The sequence below is a fragment of the Python bivittatus genome, unplaced genomic scaffold (assembly GCF_059951505.1).
Source record: "Python bivittatus isolate LINGU-HERP-01145 unplaced genomic scaffold, Pbiv_v1 ctg000840_np1212, whole genome shotgun sequence".
In the NCBI taxonomy this organism is placed as follows: Eukaryota; Metazoa; Chordata; class Lepidosauria; order Squamata; family Pythonidae; genus Python; species Python bivittatus.
Genome location: NW_028277113.1, coordinates 6350907 through 6373779, shown reverse-complemented (window position 1 = coordinate 6373779; position 22873 = coordinate 6350907). Strand labels below are relative to the sequence as shown.

General features: G+C 37.3%; 1 protein-coding gene across 1 annotated transcript in view; it reads left to right on the top strand.

Moving 5' to 3' along the window:
* Positions 1 to 22873, top strand: part of CDH9 (cadherin 9) — a 145265-nt gene that overhangs the window by 61213 nt on the left and 61179 nt on the right. Inside the window, exon 3 of the mRNA XM_088130755.1 lies at positions 6249 to 6543. Coding sequence (XP_087986881.1) covers positions 6249 to 6543 — 295 coding nt within the window. The remainder of the gene's footprint in view (positions 1 to 6248; positions 6544 to 22873) is intronic.

Genomic DNA, 22873 nt, shown 5'->3' with positions numbered 1-22873 from the left:
TGTTATATTTTTTGAATGTTATAGTTGTTGTCTTGCCTGGGCAGTCATGTTTTATTATGGTATGTTTTTAACTATATTTTAATTATGCATTTGATATTTTGTAAGCTACCTAGAGTCTTTGTGGAGTCAGCTGATCTTAACAAATTTAAAGGAAGGAAGAAGGAAGGGAAGGAGGGAGAGAGGTGTGATGAGAAACAAAGTATTTTGTTTCAAGTAAGGGAAGGAAGACATGAAAGCTTGTAAAGGGACAACTTTTATTCTCCTTGATAGATGGAGAGTGCTAAACTCAAAGCTTCAAATAAGTTCTACCTCTAGACAGTTTTAAAAATTAACTTATAGATTATTGAAGGAGGGTGACCATGAGGGAATTAGAAATGGATGTAGATTAAATGCACCTGCACCTTGTCATTGTATGAGTAGAACAATCCCTGCTCTCCCTGCTGTCAAAGGAAGAATTTGGATACAGACTAGGTTTCTGCTGGGATCCTTTCTGATGAGGTGCTTAACCTTGCAGAGGTTTCATCATGGTGAGGTATTGCTCAGAAGCTTTTTCCCATAGCTGAATTAAAATAATATCCACCCATTTTTAAGAAAATCATACCAGCATACAACATGTCTGGTTCTAAAGTGAGCCAATTCCTTGCTGAATGCATGTGCAGCTTAAGCATAGACTAAATACAGGTATTTCTATTTCTAATTTCCTATCTTACTTCCTACTTAGAAGTAAGTGATTGATTAATTGATTGATTGATTATGTGCCATCAAGTCATTGTCGAACCTTAGCGATCACATAGATAGATTTTCTCCATAATAGGAGTAAGTAAGGGGGATAATTATGTTGACTGGCATTCTCTCGTGGTCTGTTAGTCTTTTTTTCTGGCTGGTAGTATATGGACTTCCTCTTCTTCCTGGCTTTCCAGAAGCCATCTGTATTGGATAGATGTATTCCATGGTGCTTCCTTTAGTGGGTTCTTTGGATCTTCCCTTCACCACTACTTCAAAAGTCTTGCCCTGGGCTCTCCTGGAACCAACAACAAGCCTTCAGCTGTCAGTGCTGTCTAGAATTCATGGTGATCTGCCAGATTTTGTGTATCTCTCTCCTCTCCATCCAGAAGTCTTTCCTTTTAAATTCCCAGTTTTCTGTTCCTTCTTGCAGCACTGAAGCCATGGAAAACTGCAGGTTGTCACAGAGTCAGTTCTAACATTTTCTGTGTTGTTGTTGTTATTGATGTTATTTTATAATTCCTTCTGATTATGGACATATTTACTCTGCCAGGGTGCCCAGTTGTGAGTATGGGCTGCCAACCATGTCTGAAGGGCAGATATGGACATTGTTGTCCTCTACTCATCTACAGCCCACTGCAAATGCAATCTCTCCCCATATTTTCCTGCTCCATGTTGAAAGCAGTGTTTTCTGGCTCGTGTCAGCTTAAGCATTGCTGTTCAGTTTGGCCCTATACTTTGACTGACTATCATGATGAGCCAGTAATGTCATCTCAACTAGGTCAGTGGTCTCCACCCTGCAGTCTGTGTAGCCTGGGGTAGAGATGTAAAGATGCATATCACCAGCATACTGAGACACTAAACCCTGTGTTGATCGATAACCCCAACCATTTGCTTCATGTAAATGTTAAATAGGAATGAACAGAAAGTGGAATCTTAGGTTGGGGGGGAGGACCTTGGAGGTGTTCTAGTCCAGCCTCTTGCCCAGAGCAGGAATTACCAGACTGTCCCATTCAATGTAATGACATCAAATTTGCTTCTGATAAGGAGGTGACAGTTTCATTGACATTCATACTGAAGGAGTGTGCCTTATTTAGCTATGGTGTAGCTGAGGGATATATGTAAATATCCAGTTTTAGGGTATGCAATTATCTCTCCAATGGCCTCCTGTCTTCCTTGTGTCCTTCCTTCACTTAAATATCAGAAGAAGACATCATAAGGAAATGTTTTACAACTAGGAATTGCGAACAGCTGCACAGACTTCAGCATGATGAAAAACTGTGCAACAGAGAGCAACGGTGCCTGCATTAGCTCCCTCTACTGCCTCCAACAATAAAATAAGCTCCAAAACAGCGTTAAGAGAAATTAAACATTAACCCTCGGGACTCTGAGAATACAATAGAAAAATAAAGGCCTCTTTCTAAGGGAAGAAAACAAGTGAAGAACCTCAGGTCAAATTTCAGGATAGTTTTAGCTGAAATATCAAATATTGCAGATGCCTTTTTCTCCATAGCTCTCAGATGGCAGCTGGCATGGATATATGCAAGGGAACAGAGAATCTCTGGCTTTCAGATGAAATAAGTTTTGCTTTCAATCTAATAATGCCTGTTTCTTCATATGTTCTTTTAACAAGATAATCCCTTTATGTCAGGCAACATAATGAAATACATTAAACTATAAACTCTTGGCGCCTCAGAATACCCTTTCTATGACAGTAAATGTGCAACTACCAAGTGGCATCAAGTAAATATACAGGTCGTCCATTTGTTACATCCATTTGTTCAGAGACTGACCAAAGTTAGAGTGGCACTGAAAAAACAGACTTATGACCGGTCCTCAAACTTCCAGCCATCACAGCACCCCTGTGGTCACGTGACTGAGATCTGGGCACTTGGGTGCTCAGTTTGCAATTTCGACATTCAGTAAGCTGAAGTCATGTGATCACCATTTGCAATCTTCCCTGCTGGCTTACCACAAGCAAAGTCAATTGGGAAGCTGGCAGGGAAGGTCACAAGTCACTCTAGTAACTTGCTCCTGCTGCTTTTCTTCCCAAGGAGCCCACTATGGAGTATGAGATACTACCCTGCCTGCTCTCCCACTCTCCGTAGCCCACACCTGCAGCAGCACCCCTGTCCACCTATGGTCTCCACTGGCCCTCCCAAGGCTTCCGCAACCCACCCACAGCCTCCTCCCCCCCAGACCTCCCCCAACCTGTGTGCAGCCTCTGCTGCCCCACCCATGCTCTGTAGTACCTACCTATGGCACCCACTGCCTAACCCCACAGCACCTCCACACTTCTTACCTGGGACTCCTGCTTCTTTCTGCTTAATGACTCACATGGTTGTGGGGTTGCGACGGCAATCAGGACTGTCAAGATTGTAAGGTTTGCCCCATTCCACAGAGAAACTCCCGTGACACGTGTGGTTCACAAAAAAGGTTTACTCATGCTTAACGTAGCAGTCACAGGCAAAGCCAGGACTGGCTTGGCACATTTACATTGCTCCTTTATAGTTGTCTCAATCCCCCCGCAGGCCCCGTTGCTAGGTTACATATTACAGATTAGATTGCAGATTGCCCCCTGTAATCCCCCCCCCCCTTCTACTGGAATGGCAGGTTCAGCCCAGTTCTCTTGTTTCTTTGATTGTTGTTGCCTGTGGCGTGGTCGTTGCCTTCGTTGGGGCTTCTGTCGTGCGCACAGCCAGGAGCTCCCCCTCGCGCACTGATCTCTTCCTCAATTCCGCGGCTCTTTCCTTTGTCCCTAGCGCCTGCGGCCCTCTGGCGTTAACACAACGCATCCGCTCCAGATTAGTGAAGTGGCGCCAGGTGGCCCATTCATTAGCTTGCGGTTTCGCATTTCCTCTTTCTGTGCTAGCGCTCGAGCGGTGAAATTGACTAAAGCGCGGCTGGGCAAGTTCCTAGGCGTGCGGTGCAGGCTGAACCTGACAAAGATTGCCATCACTAAGTAATGTAGTCACATGATGTCGCACTTTATGACCTCATTGCTTAGTGATGGCAATCCCAGTCCCAGTTAGCATAACCCGAGAACTACCTGCAGTTAATAATGGATAAACAGTAAGACACATATATCTGTAAGGAATAATAAAGGAGAATTCTGGTTAGATTTTTAATTCAAGCCAAATTTTTAATAAGATTTAAAAAAATACTTTTCAGTGGTGGCCTCTCCTCCAGTATTTGGTTTTCTGCTGGATTTCCTCAAGGTTAGTCTTTTGGAAATTGGGGTACGCTGTTTTTATTTTAAAAAAAAATCAAATTTCTATAAGCCAGGGAACTAAAGAACTTATTAACTCTCTCCCTTGGCCTCCACCACCTAACTTTCTAAAAATAGAAAGTTGGCATGCCTCAAAATGAGATGCCAGCCTTCACAAACACTTCAAACCCCCTCCCCCCCAAAATGTCTCTAGGCTCCATTAGAAAATATTTTTAAAAAATGTTGGGGAGACTAGAGGATAGAGAAGAAGGTGGCAGGTAGTGTCAAGATTCATGATCAAATCTCCTAATACTTCCCAGCTTAGCTCAGTTCCTTGGCTTGATACAGCAGAAGTTTCACCTGAGTTAGCTCAGCAAGATTATTTATTTCTTTATTTTTCACTACAAAGAATAGAATCTTTATCGAAGACCGGCGTAAAGCCATGTAAACAGTTGCTACCCATCACCAGTGAGAAGTTGTAAAATGATTTCTGTACTCAGAGAGGGGATGAATAAACTTGTAGATTTTGTTCTTCCCTTTGCAAATGGACAAATATGGTGGTACCTCGGTTCACGAACTTAATTTGTTCCACGACTCTGGTCACGACCCGAATTGGTTGCGACCCGAATCAAATTTTCCCATAAGGTTCAATGTAAATATGGTTAATCCGTTCTGACCCCTACGAATTTGGTCGCCAACTGATTTTGGTCGTGACGCGAATCAAATTTTCCCATAAGGTTCAATGTAATTATGGTTAATCCGTTCTGAATCATATGTATTTTTTTAAAAAAACCACAAAAATATGAAACAAAATACAGTACAGTGCAGTACAAAGAGAGAGAACGCTCACCTTGCTCGAGGTGACTTCTGGTGTGGAGGACAGGAAGGCGAGTGGGGAGGCGGTTATTACTTGGAGGGAGAGTCCCCCTCCCTACAGGAAGCCATGACCATGTGCCATGGCTGGGAAAATGGCCATGGATCCTGTTCATCACCTGATGCGGAGTTCGCGGATGGAAGCAAAATTTTGCGAACGGTGCTGTTCATGACCTGAATTGGTTGTGAACAGAAGCGTTCGTAACCCGAGGTACCACTGTTGTTCTTAGCTCTTAGTGGCCTTGAGATAGTATTTTGTAAAATTCATGAACAGCAAGGCCCTTCCAGCCACCATTTTGTATGAATATTCTCAGTATATTCTCAATTTTCCAAAGGTGCCCACGAACCTAAAAAGGTGAGAGATCTCTATCAGCAATGAACATGGAGGGAGAGAGGGAGGTGGAAGGTCAGAACAGGCAAGATAGCAAAATGACCTCAGAATCCAAACAATGACCTTTTTGTGCACACATTGTCGCATACAAAAGGGGCGGGGTTTGGATTGTGACACTGCTTCCACCATCTTGCCTGTTTTGACCAGCCCAGTGGACTTCACTTAACCCATGTTGTAAGCCGTCTTAAAGGCATACAGGAATTCAGAATTAAACAAAAGCTACTATATAGACTTTAGAGCAACAATAGTTTAGTTCATCATTGATAAATAATATTCTCAAGGCCAGGGGCAGAGAGATAATATTAGATAAAGCCATTTATACATGCATACATAAATGGATAAATACACATTTCATCTTATTATAAATCTCATCCCCTTATTACTATTATTCATATCCCATAGATGTACACATCATTAGTTCTGCATACCTAAGAGGCCTTTACATCTGAGGTTTTCAAAAGGCAACTTGCAGTGTTTATAACATATATATTTCAAAGTGTTTAGCAGGATTCTGGCCTAAATTTTCTATGTTTGATTTAAAGAAGCAAGTTTTTTAATTGTCCTATTTTATTCTGTTACTTATTTCAAAAGAAACACCTTCACCTTATATAAAAAGAAGCATCTTCACACAGATAATGATTCTGTAAAACAATATAGCTATTGACAGTATACTTAAACAGTGCAAAGATTCTTAATTGCTATCAATATGATGCTTTTCAATTTAAAAAACTCAGTGGCTGCAAGTTGGGGAAAGAAACTATTTTACATTTACCATCATACTGTTAGCTTTAACTACAATCATCTTACTTTCTATACGTTCTTTGTCCTTTATCCATTTGCTTAAGTATTTTGCCTGTGTGACCAAAATCTTAAGTTTTGTCATTTTTTCCCCCTCCAACAATGAAACAGATGATAACCAGTGCTGACCTCAATTATAGACAAGATTTGTGGAGCCCTGTTCATATCTGCTGAAGTAGATTGTCTTTAATAACAATGCATCTATTTATAAAACTCTCTCTCTCTCTCTCTCTCTTTCTTTTTATTTTTTTAAAGCTACACACTGACCAAGACAAAGGAGATGGAAATTTAAAATACATATTAACAGGAGATGGAGCTGGCAGTCTATTCATTATAGATGAAAACACAGGAGATATTCATGCAGCAAAAAGGCTGGACAGAGAAGAAAAGTCCCTGTATGTGCTACGTGCCAAGGCTATAGATCGAAATACTGGAAGACAGGTGGAACCAGAATCGGAATTTATCATTAAAATCCATGATATCAATGACAATGAACCCAAATTTACCAAGGATATTTATATAGCCAATGTTCCTGAAAAGTCTGGAGTTGGTAAGTATAATTTATCATCTTGTAAATGTAGAAGAATTTTAAAAGGAGATTGAAAATTAAGTCACTTTTCAATAGTCCTCTAGAGGCTGTTTGGGGAATTTTAAATAGTAATAAATCCTTCCAAAATATCAGTTGAAGTGCACCTGTTTGCCAGCAATATCTACCTTTTTCCACCCTATTGGTTACCATATGGCTTTCATTCACCATTAGCAGTCAAATGGAAATGTATCAGACACTGTATGGTCTTAGCAATTATTGTCATTCAGCAGTAAACCACTGAAAACACTGTTCAACAGAATCATGTTTGTTCATGGTCAGTAACAATAATGTGTCTCACATTCAGTTTTTGGCAGCCAGAGTGCTGTAACAGCAACATTTTGATTTTCTCTCAAAGCTCTCAAACATCTGAACCTACGTATACAAAACTTCGATTCTGAAAAGGGCTATACCATTTTGTAAATTGTTATATTGGTTTGTGACATAAACAAAGATCAGTAAATACACTATGTAAATCCAACATCATTGAGCTATGCCATGTGCTTAGAGAATCATGGACTTGCATAATTTACAAAATTCCCCTTCTCTCTCGGTAGTTTGTTTTAACCCTAGTTTACTGTTCTATCTATATTGCTACTAATCACTCTTAGCCATAGTTGACCACTGTAATTCTTTTTACAAGGCTTTAAAGATTAAATTTAAAAAGGCAACCTGGATTATAGTTAATGATGGTTAATTCCAATGCAAATGTAACAGAAAATATGAGTTAAAGAAAATCATAAAAGGGAAAATAAATAATTTAGACAAGTAAAGAAAAAGAGCAAGAGGACAAAGTACAGAAAATCTTCTGTTAATGAGGGTAATTGGGACTGGAGTTTCCATTGCTAAGGGATGCAGTCATAAAGTGTGACATCATGTGACCACATCACTTAGTAATGGCAATCCATCATTGTCATTGATATCTAAAAAACTGCTGCCTCCACGTACTATATGGGTAAAGGAAACATACGTGATAAGTTGTAAAACCAAAATAGTAAATTTAAGGAAAACCTGGTACACACAACAATGGCTGGATTCTCACCACTCATTGAACCACAAACTCCTCAACCCACACATCAGCCTAATCTAGCATGTTTTATGAACCCAGGCGGTATGAAGAATTGTTAACAGTTTTAATAATCCTCACATAGTATATCTTCAGAGTAACTTAAAAGAGTAAATACTATTTCCAGGACAGTCGCATTGTGATCAGAATCTCTGAAGCACTGCACTGGCAAAGCTCCTTCAGCTTCTTGGATCTTCTTGGGTCTTGGAGATGTACTTGCCATAATGACATAGAGCCATAATGTATCTGTATCTGACAAAAGGGATGACATTCTGTTTGCATTTGAAACACAAGACATTGTGCAAATATGAACTGCCAGAATCTATAACAAGTAGCTCGGGATTCTCTGCTTGCCAGGAAGGGGAATGCATTTTGGCATCCTTAGTGTAAACAATTGTGTCTGTTGCAGCAACCAAAGATAATCCTTGATTTGACAGAGCCAAGCTCTAGTTCATATGTGAAATGGACTGTGACTGAAGGTCTTACCAATACAAACAGGACCAAGCTCCTACTTCTGGAGGCACAGCTAGAAACAAAGAAGGGAAAAATTATTTATGCAATGGCAACATCATTTCTGAACTATTTTCACAGTTGGTATTCTTTGACAGGCACTGGGGGATCAATTGGCTTGATTTTCATGTTCATAAGGAGGTGGTACGGCCATTAAGAAGTTTAAAAAGTTCTGGATATCTTGAAGAGAGACTATAGCTTACTGACAGAACGCATGATATGCATATAGTCCTTGGCAAGTACATACAGTAGCTGGAAAAGCTTATTCTTGAAAGTTGCTTTTAATACTAGGCTAGATGGACCAGAGTGCTCTTTTGATGCAAGGAAGCTGTCTATATTCCCTTGTCTTGTAAAGTTCTAGGAGAATCTGAAATTATTGTACTACACTGGTAGGTAAACACCAAGAAAGGGAGGGCTAAGTCCTACTCTTTTGGGTGAGAGTAAACTGACAAAGAGAAGCAAAATAGGTTCTAAATAACCCCTTCATCTCCCAATCTAAGTATATGATAGATAGATGAGTGACCCCTGGCAACAGCAAAACCCTGGAAAAAAATGTATGCATCAGAACACATGGCATGTACCTGTTTGGCAAGCAGTATCAATGATGGAGACGAACAGTTTCTGATATTGAATCCCTTTTTCTCATAAACACACTGGATATAGTATGGCAGCTATATCTATTCTATAGCTAAATTATTGTAACTGCAACAAGCATGGAATCAGATAGGCAGACACACTCAGTTTGACATTCTAAATTACTGTTTATTGGAATGCCTATGTTCAAGTTACACAAAAGACAGTTGCAGCAAATCAGCCATGAAAAAAGGTATGGGAGTTTAGGCAGCCAATACTGAAGCATATGGTAATGTTGTTTGCTCAAAAAAGACAAAGTACATGTTAAAAGATCAGCACATTATCTAGGTATCATTTAAAAAAAAAAAACAGAAGTGTTGGAACACACCATAGATGTGAAGCAATCAGTTTCATGGGCTTCCCATATCCTTAACCTGAGGATTTTTCTTATCCTTCAATAGATAAATAACATAATAAAGAAGTTTTATCACAATCAGTTTCTCATAAACGTCATCTCACACTATTAATTAAATGCACGTTAGAACTTAGTGTCTAGAAACCAAGTAAAGAAAAATGTGTTACACAGATTTGTTCACCACAAATGGTTCTGAACTGAATGATCATTTTGTATATTATAAGAAAGCAAATGCATACCTGCCAGAAATTATGGGTAATCCTTATTTTGGTGGATATACCTAAACTATACCTCCAGTATTTAATGTTTCAAAATATGAAATCAATATTTGTTATATATTTTTTTGGTGGGGTGGGTGGGTGTAACAACACAATGTCAACTGGAGCCGAGTATTTGTATGGCCATTAAAACACTGAGAGATTACATATTTGGATCAGTTTCAAGATCCATCACATGTAGTATATTTCTTTATTGGCCAACTTTTTTTTTTTTTTTTTGTCTGCGCTCAGTCATTGCTGACCCTGGAGTGACTGCTTGGATGAGTCCTTGCAGTTTTCAAGGCAATTGTTTTTCAGAAGTGGTTTGCCAGAGCCTCCTTCCTAGAGCAGAGCCCAGCTGGCGAGCGCAGGAGGCGGGGTTTCCATTGCTTCACGCCCTTTTCGGGCGCGCATGGTTTTTCGCGCTTACCGGCAACTGCTCCCAACTCCTTTTTGCAAGGCGCCGCCAGCATTTTTCCTCCCAGCGGAGTGAGAGTACCCATTTATCTACTCATGTGAGTTTTCGACCTGTTGGGTTGACAGGAACTGGGGAGGAAACAGGAGCTCACCCTGTTTAATGCGAAGGCTGGACTCGAACCGCTGAAGCGTCGACCATTTCTGGCCGGCAACTTTCAGCATCATTAAGCCACTGCACCACCGCGTCCCCCTATTGGCCAACTAGAAAGCCTAAACTTAGGTCAAAAGAGGAGTTGCTGGTGAGCCAGAGAAGTGCTAGATGAAAAAACAGGCAAATAGTTCAAAAAGGATCTGATGAGTCACATTGAAGGGCACTAATCTCGAAAAGATTTTTGAGCAGTTTCTGATCATCCAGAAAGTAATGTACTTTTTTTTTTTAAATTCAACATGGTTTTATTAAGGATATGTCATACCAGTATTATCTCCTCAACTGATAAAGTTATTAGTCTGGAAAATACAGGTATGCCATATTTGTATTGATGGCTATTTATTTATTTTTTTCTTACTTTTCTTTTAAACTGTCTAAAATATATCACTGTCCATCAACTATTTTGGTGTCATAAAATTAAAACTAAATGAAGCATGTGTGGCAGTGTGAAACATCTTCTGTTAATGCTGAATCCACTGCCAATATTTTCATGGCATGATCTCAAGTTTTAGTAGTACCAGATGGGAAAAAAAAAAATCTCTATATTATTTTGTTCATTGCTTTCTAAAACTGAGAGTGTTATATACCTCTAGCATACTGCAGCAGTTCGAGGTTTTCCCTGCATGAAGATCTTCTAACCCCTGGATCGTTCTGGTTGACCTTTTTAAGTTCTTTTACTCTATATGGATTTCTTAGCTTTATAGCTCATGACCAACAAAATAACGTTTATTACTACTACATTTCCAGTTCTGTAATATTCTAGTCAGGGAAATATTTTATACCAGTACTTATGATAAAAACAACAACAATCTTCTTTCAAGCATAAATTTCTTTTTAACAGATTTCTGATTATTCAGCAGCATAGTCCTCAAAATAGATGTGTTTATACACCCACACCAAGTTTTTCTGCCTCTCAGATTATTCTTGTAACTTCAATTCAGATAAAGTGCATCTTATGTATTACATGATTTTGCATATCTCATGTGTTTTAAAAAAAAAATCCACATAAAAGCCGTTAGCTTATCTGTCTATCTATCATCTAATTACACATACACAGACTTTTTTCCCCCCAGAATTACAAATTCCTAATTTATATTGCCAATGTAAACTCCTCCCACCCCTTAATACAAAATAAATGGTTAAACAAAAATACTATTGTGGCAAAGTTAATGCACCCTTAACTTAGCGTAATTGTATGTCTGTATGTTAGGGTTATACTTGTCAGGCCTAGCCCAAGGAACTCTAAGAGACAATGCCGATTCAGTTCAGCTATGTTTATTAGCTACAACCTCTAGCAAGAATCTTCCCAGACTGAAACCCCAGCTCCCAAGCCAGCCAGCCACAACAGTGTGAATCCTCAGGGAGGTGCCAGTCTCATCCTCTTGTTGCTCCCACGCTCCTCCAGCGAGCTAAGAAAATGTTTATCTCCCTGAGCCTGGCCTTCATAATTCCATTCCATCACAATACTCCAGATTCAGACAAAGCCTGAATTCAGTGTAATTGAAATCAAAATAGGCTGTAATGTTTCTGTTTTAACTTGCCCTGAATGAATTCAAAATCCTTTGTAAAGTTCCAGTCCAATCTCTTGTCTGGAGTTCTGGAACATGGAAAATAGTAGTGGCATTCAGTGCTCCAGAAAGAAAGTGTAAAATACCATGAAGGGGAGGTTGAGAAGTATTGAATATAATTCAGTGATTCTGTTCTTAAATCAATTTGCCACTGATTGCCATAATTAGAGCATCTTGAAAGAGAAAGCCTTAGCTTTACTATTCAGCCCATCTCAGTGTTTACCGGTTGTTTATCTTTAACACTTATATGATGATGGCTTGTGATCTGCCTTGGCAAGTTGATTGGATTATTTACTTTTATAGAAAAGAACAGCGACTTAATCTCTTAAACTAGTCCTTCTGCCCTAGGCAATGAACAGATTGATTAGAAAGAGCTGTCATGCCTTCCTTTTGCACAAAAGCCCTTTAACATATCAGTCTGGATATTTCTTACAATAGAAGAAACACTTACTCCCTTGGCACAACTGTGTCTTGTGGCCAGTTGCACCCATTCCTGTCCTCATCCTTACTCATGTCTTGATCACCTCCCAATTGGACTGTTGCAATGCGTTTTACATGGGGCTGGCCGTGAAGACCATCCAGAAGCTTCAGTTGGTCCAGAATGCAGCAGCCTGGTTAGTTATGGGTGCATCTCATTCTGCCCATGTAACACCACTACTCCGTGAGCTGCATTGGCTCCCAATAGGCTCCCACTGGGTATGATTCAAGGTGCTGGTGGTTATCTTTAAAGCCCTACGTGGCATCAGACCAAGTTACTTGAGGGACCACCTGCTCCCAAGAACATCTCGATACCCCACATGCTCCCACAGGGAGGGCATGCTCCACGTTCCTTCATTTAAGTCTTGTCGTCTGATGGGACCTAAGAAGTATGCCTTTTTTCTATGGTTGCCCTGCTTTCTGGAATGATCTCCTCACCCCACCCCCCAATATAAAACAGGCCCCACGTCTCCTTGCCTTTAGGAAAGCACTTAAGATCTGGCTCTTCCCCCCAGGCGTTAGGGGTCAGTTGAGTGGAAGCCGCCTCTCTGAAGTTTGTTTTGTTTGGAGCTTGGTTGGCATTTTATATTTTAGCTTTTGTATTTATATACTGGTTGTTTGTGGTTTGTTGTTGCTGCTGTTGTTATTATTATTATTTGTTTATGTCGTACACCACCCAGAGTCACACTATCTGAGTTGGGCAACCTTATAAATCTTTAAATAAATAAATAAATAAATGAATGAATGAATGAATAAATAAATAAATAAATAAATAAATAAGAAATACCATAGAAGCTCTTTCTGCTGTGAAATTTCAACACATTCTGCTTGAGGAAAGAGAGAGAGAGGTGAAGTTAGGAAAATAAAATAAAATAAAATAAAATAAAATAAAATAAAATAAAATAAAATAAAATAAAATAAAATAAAATAAAATAAAATTAAATTAAATTAAATTAAATTAAATTAAATTAAATTAAATTAAATTAAATTAAATTAAATTAAATTAAAATAATAAAATAAATTGTAGGTACAGTAGTCTGAAAACCCCAGCATTGATTTCTGTGAAACTGAATGCATTTCACTGCCCTTCACTGTTTCCTGATGTAGCTGTTCCATCTCATACTACTGAAAGTTATGAACAATTAAAATAATCTCAGTTTAAAGGGCAGCAATTTAAATCCCCTTCCACAAGTACTTGTGAGATTTGATGTTTTATACTCTCGTAACAGTCTAATACTTTGGCATAAAATAAAGTAATAAACTATGGATGGATGGATGGATGGATGGATGGATGGATGGATGGATGGATAGATGGATGGTCGGTCTTCGGTATGCTAATTAAACAGAAGGCAAAGGTTTTTTTTTTTTTTCTCGATATCAGTCTTTGATTCAGACTGATTGGGTCAGACCTTTCCCACAGTCCTTAACTGGCCCTTGAATGGATGGGGAATCTTTGTTGATAGTGTAGTATGGCATAGTGTGGTAGTATATTTTCTCAGTTATTGAAGAAATGTGATTCTGTTCAGAGGCAGGTATTTCTTAAACCTCAGATAATTCTTAAACCCCAGTGAAGATATTTTTCATAATCTTTCTCCTTTCCACTTTTTTAAAAAAAATTCTTATCTTAGAAGTATAGCATCAAAAGAACAAGTATTACCACAGCTGATTCATTCATACTGGAAATGACCTTTAAATTGACCCCCCAAAAAGTGTATCTTTTCTAATCATACTTTGAAATTATTTGACAGATCCATTTTCCTATTCACTTCTCCTGGAATATTTTGTCTTCTTCCCTCAACTATAGCTCTTTAATCTCTAGACCAAAAAAAAATAAAAAAAACCCCACAGTCTGGAAAGTCCACACCTCAGCACATTTCACTCATACCTAATGCTGATACTGCAATGTTTTGCTTAGTTAGAGTCGTCCTTCAGATAAGTGATTAAAGTCAAGGTCCCTTCCATTAGCTCAGATATGGATGCACAGAGCAAATTAAGAAACTCAGTGGCATTGTGTAAAGGAACACAAATGTGTTAGATTAAATGCCATGAGAAGAATTCCATTTTTCAGTGTAGAAACATCGTCTATAAAAGCCTTCTTTGCCAGAAATGAAAAAGATCAGTATAGTTCCCCAACTAATCAATGGAGAAGTATTTTTATAACGAACCATCCTTTAATATGGGCATTTTTAATAATACCACAGTAACTCTCAAACTCTCCACTTTGGGGGAGGTTTTCCTAGTTGATCTGCCAAGGCCATTGGCTATGATTCTGGAAATGAAATCATTCTCTGAAATATGGAAGTGATGGACCAGTTGTACCACAGGAGAATACAACTTAGCAAGTGTTAACTTAGCAGTGTTCTCTAATATCTAAGTACTAAGGAGAAACATGGGAAACTAACAGGAGAAAAAGCTCAAGATTCATGAAAATCAGATATGCAAAGCAGGAGAGGGGGGAGGAGGAGGCTGGGGGGAAGAAGAAGAAGAAGAAGAAGAAGAAGAAGAAGAAGAAGAGGAAGAGGAAGAAGAAGAAGAAGAAGAAGAAGAAGAAGAAGAAGAAGAAGAAGAAGAAGTTACAGTATTAATGCTGCTGTATAAAATCCTTAGTAGAAATCTCAAAGAAAAATGTCACAAAGAAAAAGTGGAAAAGGGGAAAACCTGTGAAGGGAAAGTATAGATAAATAGCCCAAAATTACAAAGGTGGTGTTAAAAAAGGTTAACAAAGATTAATGGTAAGAATAACAAAAACACCTTCTTCAAATATGTTCAAAACAAAAGGAAAAGAAACAGTATACCAGCTGTTCCATGAAGACTATAAAATGAGAATAGGTAACAAAGAAAGAAAACAGAAATATCAATTCTTGTTTGGCTCCATCTTTTCAACAAGGCAGTATTATTTTCCACCAGGCGATAGTGAAAGGAGGATGAAGAAGCATGACTGAAGCTTGTGATAGATGAAAACATGGTGAGGAAATATCCACTTACTTTGAGTTTAAATTTCTACAGCCAGACAAATTGCATCCAAGGGTACTGAATACATTTGCTGATATTCTGATTTGTCGTTTATGTATTATCTTTCAAAAAGCCTGGAGAACAAGTGAAATGCGAAATGACTAGAAGAGGACATATATTATCCCTGTTTTCAAAAAAAGGGGGAAGGCTGATCAATATCCAGTCAGCTTGACATTTATATCTGGAAAGATTCTAGAATAGATCATAAAGAGATTGATCTGGAAGCACTTTGAAAAATATAGTAACTAACAAAAGTCAAAATTATGACTTCTGTTAGTTACTATATTTTTCCAGAACAAGTTTTTCCAGACTGACATTTATTTATTTCTATTATTTCTAAATTACTCTATTCCAGAATGAATCCCAGAGATTTACAATAGTAATAATACCATAAAATATAATAATTAAACAATTAAAAATCACATTAACAGCAGCACCTGTAACCCCAGCACCAGTGGTGACCATCACAAATGCTTTCTCAAACAGCATTTTCATGGCTTTCCTAAATGAAAGCAAAGTGGGCATCAACCATACAGTATGTCCAGGGACAACCTATCCTGGAAGGATGATGCTATCATAGAGAAACACTATCTTCATCCCCTGTTCTACATATCTCACAAATGGGGGATGGTGGGAGGACCTTGGGCATCCCTTCCCAGGATATACATATGGGATGGGATGGGTCATCTTGGACAAAGTGTCCTGGGAGATACATGGCAGCTGAGCCATGTAGGGCTTATCTTATTTTTTGATCAGATACTTTTATTTAGATAGTGAGAAAGCTATAGATGTACTATATCTTGATTTCATTAAAGTATTTGACAAAATACTCCATGATGTTCTGCCTACCAAGCTAGTTAAGCAGGAATTGAATGGTACAACAATCAAGTGGATCAACAGCTTGCTTCAAAATCATGTTAAAAAAGTTCTAGTAATCTAGTAATCTAGTAGTAATTTGAGTGAGTTATTGAGTGGATGCCAAAAGATTCAATCCAAGGCCCTACTTTTTTTTTTTTTAATTTATAATTGATTTGGAAGAAGAATTAGAAATAGTGCTCATCAAATATATAAGATAAAATTGTTTTTTTTAACAGTAATTTTATTAAAGATTATAATTACAACAGTAAAAACTAATACAAACGGAAAAAAACAGAATAAAAAGAAATTGCAGAAGGTGCAGAAAAGAAAGAAGAAAAAGGGAAAAAATAGAAATAGAAATAGAAAAGAAAGAAAAAAATAAAAATATAGTAAAAAAAGAAAATAAATTATAAAGAAGTGACTTCCTACCTTCATCACAAACATAAAACAATTTTAATAACTTATCATCTTCCCTCAAAATACAACAAATAAACTTTTCTTCCCATATCCTATCTCTTATCTATAAACAAATCCAAAAAGCATCACCATTTCAATCCTGATGTCAGCAAAAATCCATTAAGGGTTACCAGAGACAACAACATATCTATTTTAACCTTAATCAAATAAACCAACTTTATATTCCTTTTACTTTAAACAATTTTGATCTTTAGTTCCTTTAAATAATGTTGTAGAACTTGATTTTTTTTTCTTTTTTTCTTTGTTCCTTCTCACAAAATTCTTCAAAACTTTAACAAGCTTCTTTTGTAAATCCAATATAAGAAAAGTATCCAGGTCACTCTCTTGATTTCTTGTTTGTATATTTCTTTTAATTCTTAAGACATCAGCTAGTTTCTCTTGTATATCCAGTGTAGCACCTTTTTCATGTCAGTCTTAGTCTTGTCAGGTAGAACTTGATCCTGTTCCATAACATCTTTTATACCCAGTCTATCTATAGAGGCAGACACTATTAAAATTAACTTCTGGTCCATTCTTCAAAAATATCCTTCAATATGTCTAATGTTAAAATGTTTTGCTTCATTGTATAATTGTAATTTGAGTTTAAGTTTTCTTCTCCTTTAATTGTAATCTTTAGTTCCCTCTAGTGTCCAATTTTTAAAATCTTATCTAATTTATTTTAAATTTGTTTAAACTAAATTTATTTAAAAGTCTTTTATTTATTTATTTTTAATTCAAAACAAAAGCATTTTCCCATGAGCAGGATTCTTTATAATTAATTCCAAAATCATATTTCAAATTTATCTGGACTCTTAGTCCATTTGTAGCTTTCTAAAATCAAAGTTTTAATCACCCTTTTGCTGTTTATTCCAAAAATATACATACATACATACATACATACATACATACATACATACATACATACATTAAAGTTCTTACATTTGTAATTAAAGCTTCATTTGCTAAGAATTGAAGAAAACTAACCCAGTGCTGTAAACCTGTCAATTCAAAGGTTCCTAATAGCTAACAAGCAATTTCTGAAAGTGATTAGAAAAGGAAATATGCAAACCTAATGCCCTTTCAAAGGTGCCTACCATGGTTTGAGCAAGATAACTATTCCCTTGTCTCCCAGAGCTCTAAACCCACTGGAGACCACTGTCTTGCAATCTCCTCATGAGGAGCAACTGTCTGGAGCACTTGTGGGCTATCTCAAGTCCTCTCCTTGTGCGGAGACGAATTATTGAAGAGCCGGTCTACCCGTCAGCTAATAATTCTGCTGTGGTCATCAGCTCTGCTTTTCATGGAGCTGTCTTCAGTCTGCCATTTCCTCCCCTGAAATCCAAATTTATAAAATAAAATTGGATGGGACAACTAATGCCCTAAAAACAGGATTTTTTTTTTTAAAACAGTTTAAATAAATGGACAAATTAAAACAAGCAAATGAACTGAAAAAAATAGAATAAAATTTAATAGACACAAATGCAAACGTCTTCACTTAAGGAAACAGAAATCAAATACAATGGTAGTATAGAGACACCTGGTTTAGCACTAGTCCTTATGAGAAATATTTTGGAATAGTAGTTGGTTAGAAACTGAATGGAAGTCACTGTGTGATGTGACAATTTCAATTTTAGGGCATATCAACAGAACTATTCAAAGGAAGATAATAATGCAAATAATAATTGCAAATAATGTGTCCAGTTCTGGGCAAAAAGACTTTTAGAAGGATTCAGAAAACTGGAAGAGGTTCATAGAAGGGCAACATAGACTGGAAACTAGAAGGGCAATATAGTCCAGAACGTAAATCCTATAGGAGTGGTTGAATAAACTGAGAATGTTTAACATTGAAAAGAGAAAACTGAGCAAGTAATATTGCAACACCTTTCTATATCTGAAGGATATTACATAGAAGAAGGTCAAGACCTGTTCCCTGTTAACCCATAGTGCAGGGCATGGTTTAATGGATTTAAGTTACAGAAGGCAGGATCTAATTGGATAATTCCTAAGAATAAGTGCAGTTCGACACTGAAAAGGAAGGAAGTGAACATCCCTTCACTAGATGTGTTCAAAAAAAGGCTGGGCAGCTATTTATCAGAGGTACTTTAATTTGGATACTTCAGCTGATTAAGAGGTTGGCAGATGACCTAAATTGGCCCTTTCAACTTCAAAGGGAAGATCAAGTAATATGAAAATGAACATCTCTGTGTAGGACAGTGTAAAGAAAACACATTTCCAATTTCATGTAGACCTTAAAGAAATCAGTACTGTAGAAGAAAAAGAATAGATGCATGGGAAAAAAAATGGAAACATTAAACAATGTGAGATAGAGAGATTTGAATCTTTTGCTATATTCCTGGCTGGATTTAAGGAAAGTCAAGTGATCTCCAGAACATAGTTTCAAAATCATTGCCATTGCTCACTTGCCATCCTATTCTTATATAATACTGAAAAAATAATACTGTATAAATGGGAAATATATATTTATTTCAAGCCATTCTCAACCCACTCTTTTATTTTTGCCCCCAAATAAAGCAAATGCTGGAGGAGAGAATCTATTGGAAATGACTTTCTTTCATCCAATTGATAATGAAAAGTGAAATTCAGTATATATAATCAATTTCTGTTTACTCTCAGTCAAATGAAACTGAATTTCCAATGTTAAACATGGATTTTGGATGATTCAGAATAGGTCTGGTTTCTACCAAAAAGGTCAGCCTAAATTCATATTCTTCTATCAGAGAAAGAGAAAAAGAAAAAGGGAGGGAGGGAGGGAGGGAGGGAGGGAGGGAAGGAAGGAGGGGTAAGTGAGTGAGTGAGTGAGTGAGAGAGAGAGAAAGAAAGAAAGAAAGAAAGAAAGAAAGAAAGAAAGAAAGAAAGAAAGAAAGAAAGAAAGAAAGAAACCACAGTAGAAATGAAGTAGAAAACTAGATTTGGAGGAAGGTAAAATATAAGTTTAAAATAACTATCACCAATTTGTTTGTTTGTTTGTTTATTCATATCCGGTTGCTGGATTAAGCTAAAGTCTGTCTGGTCCAGCTTTCAGTTTGTATCAAAGGAGGATGTTTTTTGTCTCCAACCTTCCATAATTTGTAGGACAGGGCCACTAAATATAGGTGTTCTGTTAGACAATGACAACTCTAGTTCCCCCCATGTAATTTTATTCCCCTTTAAACAAATGATAGTCATCACATCAAATGTTGAATAATAAAGATTAAGTGATAAATTGGGCAAACTAGAATTCTGCATAAAGAAGAAGTTGCCTTAGACCTGAAGGAGGATATTTTGTCCTCAAAGTCAGGGGTAAGCATAGCATTAATTATCAGTGATTACAACCTATTCTTTTTCAGCAATACTGCGTGTATAATTGGCACTTATCCCACACAATTTATCTTAGCCTGAGTGCATGCTTATCTATTACTGTTGGGGCAATATACACTGTTTTTCTCCTCTGCCATCCACTATGCTCACAATAAGATACAGTAATCAGTGAAATAGAAGTTACCAGCAACTAGAATAATTGTGTTATGAGTTTAGTTAAGTATTAGGAACCAAGAATAGTATGTAGCACTGAACACTTGGGAATGACAGAAAGTGGGAAAAATTCAGAGTAGGGGACCATCTTTATATGGTGAACAAAGCACAAGAATAGCGTATGGAGTCATGGGACCCTTGCAATCCCAATGTCATACTGTTTTATCAGTATTTCAAGTGAAATTATTGCTCAGAACTGGAGTACTCATTATGGAGATCTTATGAAAAGTTATGGTCTCTTTTTCCATTTCCACTTTGAAGTCAGCCATGCAATCATCATCATTTCTGCTGACCTTGGAATACCGAGAAGAGTTAAGAAAGTACATGAAGAAATCTTCCAGCCCCTTGAGCCACAGAAGTGCCTAGCATAATAACCCTAACCCTTACTCTACTCCACAAATGAATGAGGAGAAGGCGGGGGGGGGGGGGGAACAGATAAATTATATCCATCTCCTCTGGGTTTTCAGTATATTCTGCAAAAAAAAAAAAGAAATCAAAACAAAACAACACTGAACTATTAATATGGGCAGAAAGCTGCTTGGCCATTCACACTTCTGCATATAGATGCCTGCTAAAAAGTGTTGCGCCCAAACACTTTTTCTAGAACCTGTGACCATGGTTGTAGATTTTATTATAGAAGCTTTATATACAGTATGTCCATAAGGGGAAGAATAATGGCTTGCTTGAGCCCAGGGTATGGGAGGTGAGGATGATGCAAGAGTTTAATATGTGTTGCTTATATAAGCAGAGAAAACCAAGCTGGGCAGTTTATTAACAGGGACTATGAAATGATTAAGAATAAGTAGACTTAGTAGAAATCTATTGAAAGCTCTTAGTTAAGGCCAGCATTCCTGCAAATTGGGGAATGGCTCAAGTCAAGCCTTGCATAGGGTCCAGCATTACAAATCATAAACTGAACGTCTTGCCATTTAAACTGTGCTGCAGCCACGTCAGAAGATACTGACTTCACTGCTCAAGGAAGTATCTAGTGCTGGGGCAGCAACGTCAGATCGATGTAAATGCCACTTGTACAAGAGCCCTGAGATGAAATATGCGTGCTTCAGTTTGACTGCCTGCACAATTTCTTTTCTTTTTCTTTTAATTATCACTGTTCAATGAATCCCATAGTCTTGGTGAAACAGCATCTCACACAAGCTCAACATTTAGCGATTTTGGCATGCAAAAATTAGCCTTTAATTAGGAGGAGAAAAGATGAATGAGGGGAATGTACGCAAATTAATTCACTACATGCACGCTTGTGCAGGAAATTCTGCAAAAATGTACTGTATATATTCCGTCTAGTACTTTGCAGAAAATGTGTCTGATTTTTTTTTTCTATCACTTCTTATTCATCCTGATGAAACAACAGTTATGTGTGAATGTCCTGTTTTTTATTTGCAATAATCTCTCCAGCACACTGTGTTTTCTCTGGTGTCCTTTCCATCAGAGCTCAAGAGAAACTCTTCTATTGAACATTTTCAGATTGGAATGTGGACTATCATGGAGGTTCAGAGTAATGGAAACCTATGTAGCAATTTCAATAGCAATGTTCCAAAACACCATCAAGAGAAATTAAAAGAAAAAAAAAATTCAAGAATGTTGAGAATAAGGTAGAAGAAAAAAAAATGTGTTTTTTGCGGGTCAAGAGAAGAAAACCCTTAAAAAACTGTGGAGCAGATTTTGGCACCATATTAATTCCATCATTACTGTGAATTGGCCTCATCGACTTAAAGAATTGTGGGAAATATTGTACTGTCTTTTATACAAGGTAGCAGGAAAAAAATCTTACTAAAATCTTTAAAAATATTTACCTTAGCTTAAGTTTAAAAATTTAGAGAAAAATTATATATATGTGTATGTATGTATGTATGTATGTATGTATATATATGTTTATGAGTGTGTGTGTGTGTGTGTGTGTATAAAGTTTCTGCAAGAGGACCAAACATTTCACCATTCTGTGAGTATCTGTGATTTGCAGCAAAATGTCAACATTTGGAATCAAATGAATCGTACACCTAAATATGTGTGTCAGTTTTAAAAGCAAAAATACTAACACAGATATCAGATGGAACAGAGTAAGAATAAATTTGTGTGAAATTGGCATGGGCTAAAACTAGATTATCAAGGCACTCCTGGGTTTTTTTGCAGAAAAATCTATATTTTTGCAGTGATGTGCAATTATTATTTTAGATGTTGTTGGTAGGTTCCAGATCATTTTGGTATAAATGATAGAATTATTCCTTATGTGTATCTCAATAGTAGGGCTAGAAGAAAGGGGGGAATCCCTCGTTGCCCCAGTTAACACTGTACTTTGTTTAGTAGTAATTGGCTGTGTTGAACTGAAACTGTATTTGTCAAAAGTCTGCAGAGGGGGATGGGGATAGGAGCAAGAAACACTCAATACTCTGTATTTTTTATGTCAATTTCACTTAGCCTAGAGTAAAGCTTTAGCACACGTAAAATGTCAGTTACGTTCACCATGTTGTAAAAAATGCCAAGGTATTGAACTGAAGCTGTTTGAAAATTGAATGCATAGATAATATTGTTCCTCAAAGAATCACAAAATATTCCCAATGAATGCAAATCTGGTTTAAGCATAAACCAGAGCGAAGTCTCTCTATTTCTAAAGCAACATAAAATAATGAACAAGTCACAACTTAACACAGTATTTGTTCTGGCCAATGAGTCAATCTGGCACAGAGAGAACCATTTTACTGGTGTTTAATAATTTAAATATAATTCAAGGCAGTGATCTCTCCTCAGCATAACACTTGCTGCAATAACTACACTAATAAACTACTAATGTATATTTGCTGGCAGTTGTATGGCTTGAGTTGTATATGGCATAGGAACAGCATATTCTGTACACAAAGAGCATGTTGTATTATGATCAAAGTGCTGAATTTGGATTTGGGTGGTGGTGGTCCCACATTTAAAATTTCCTTT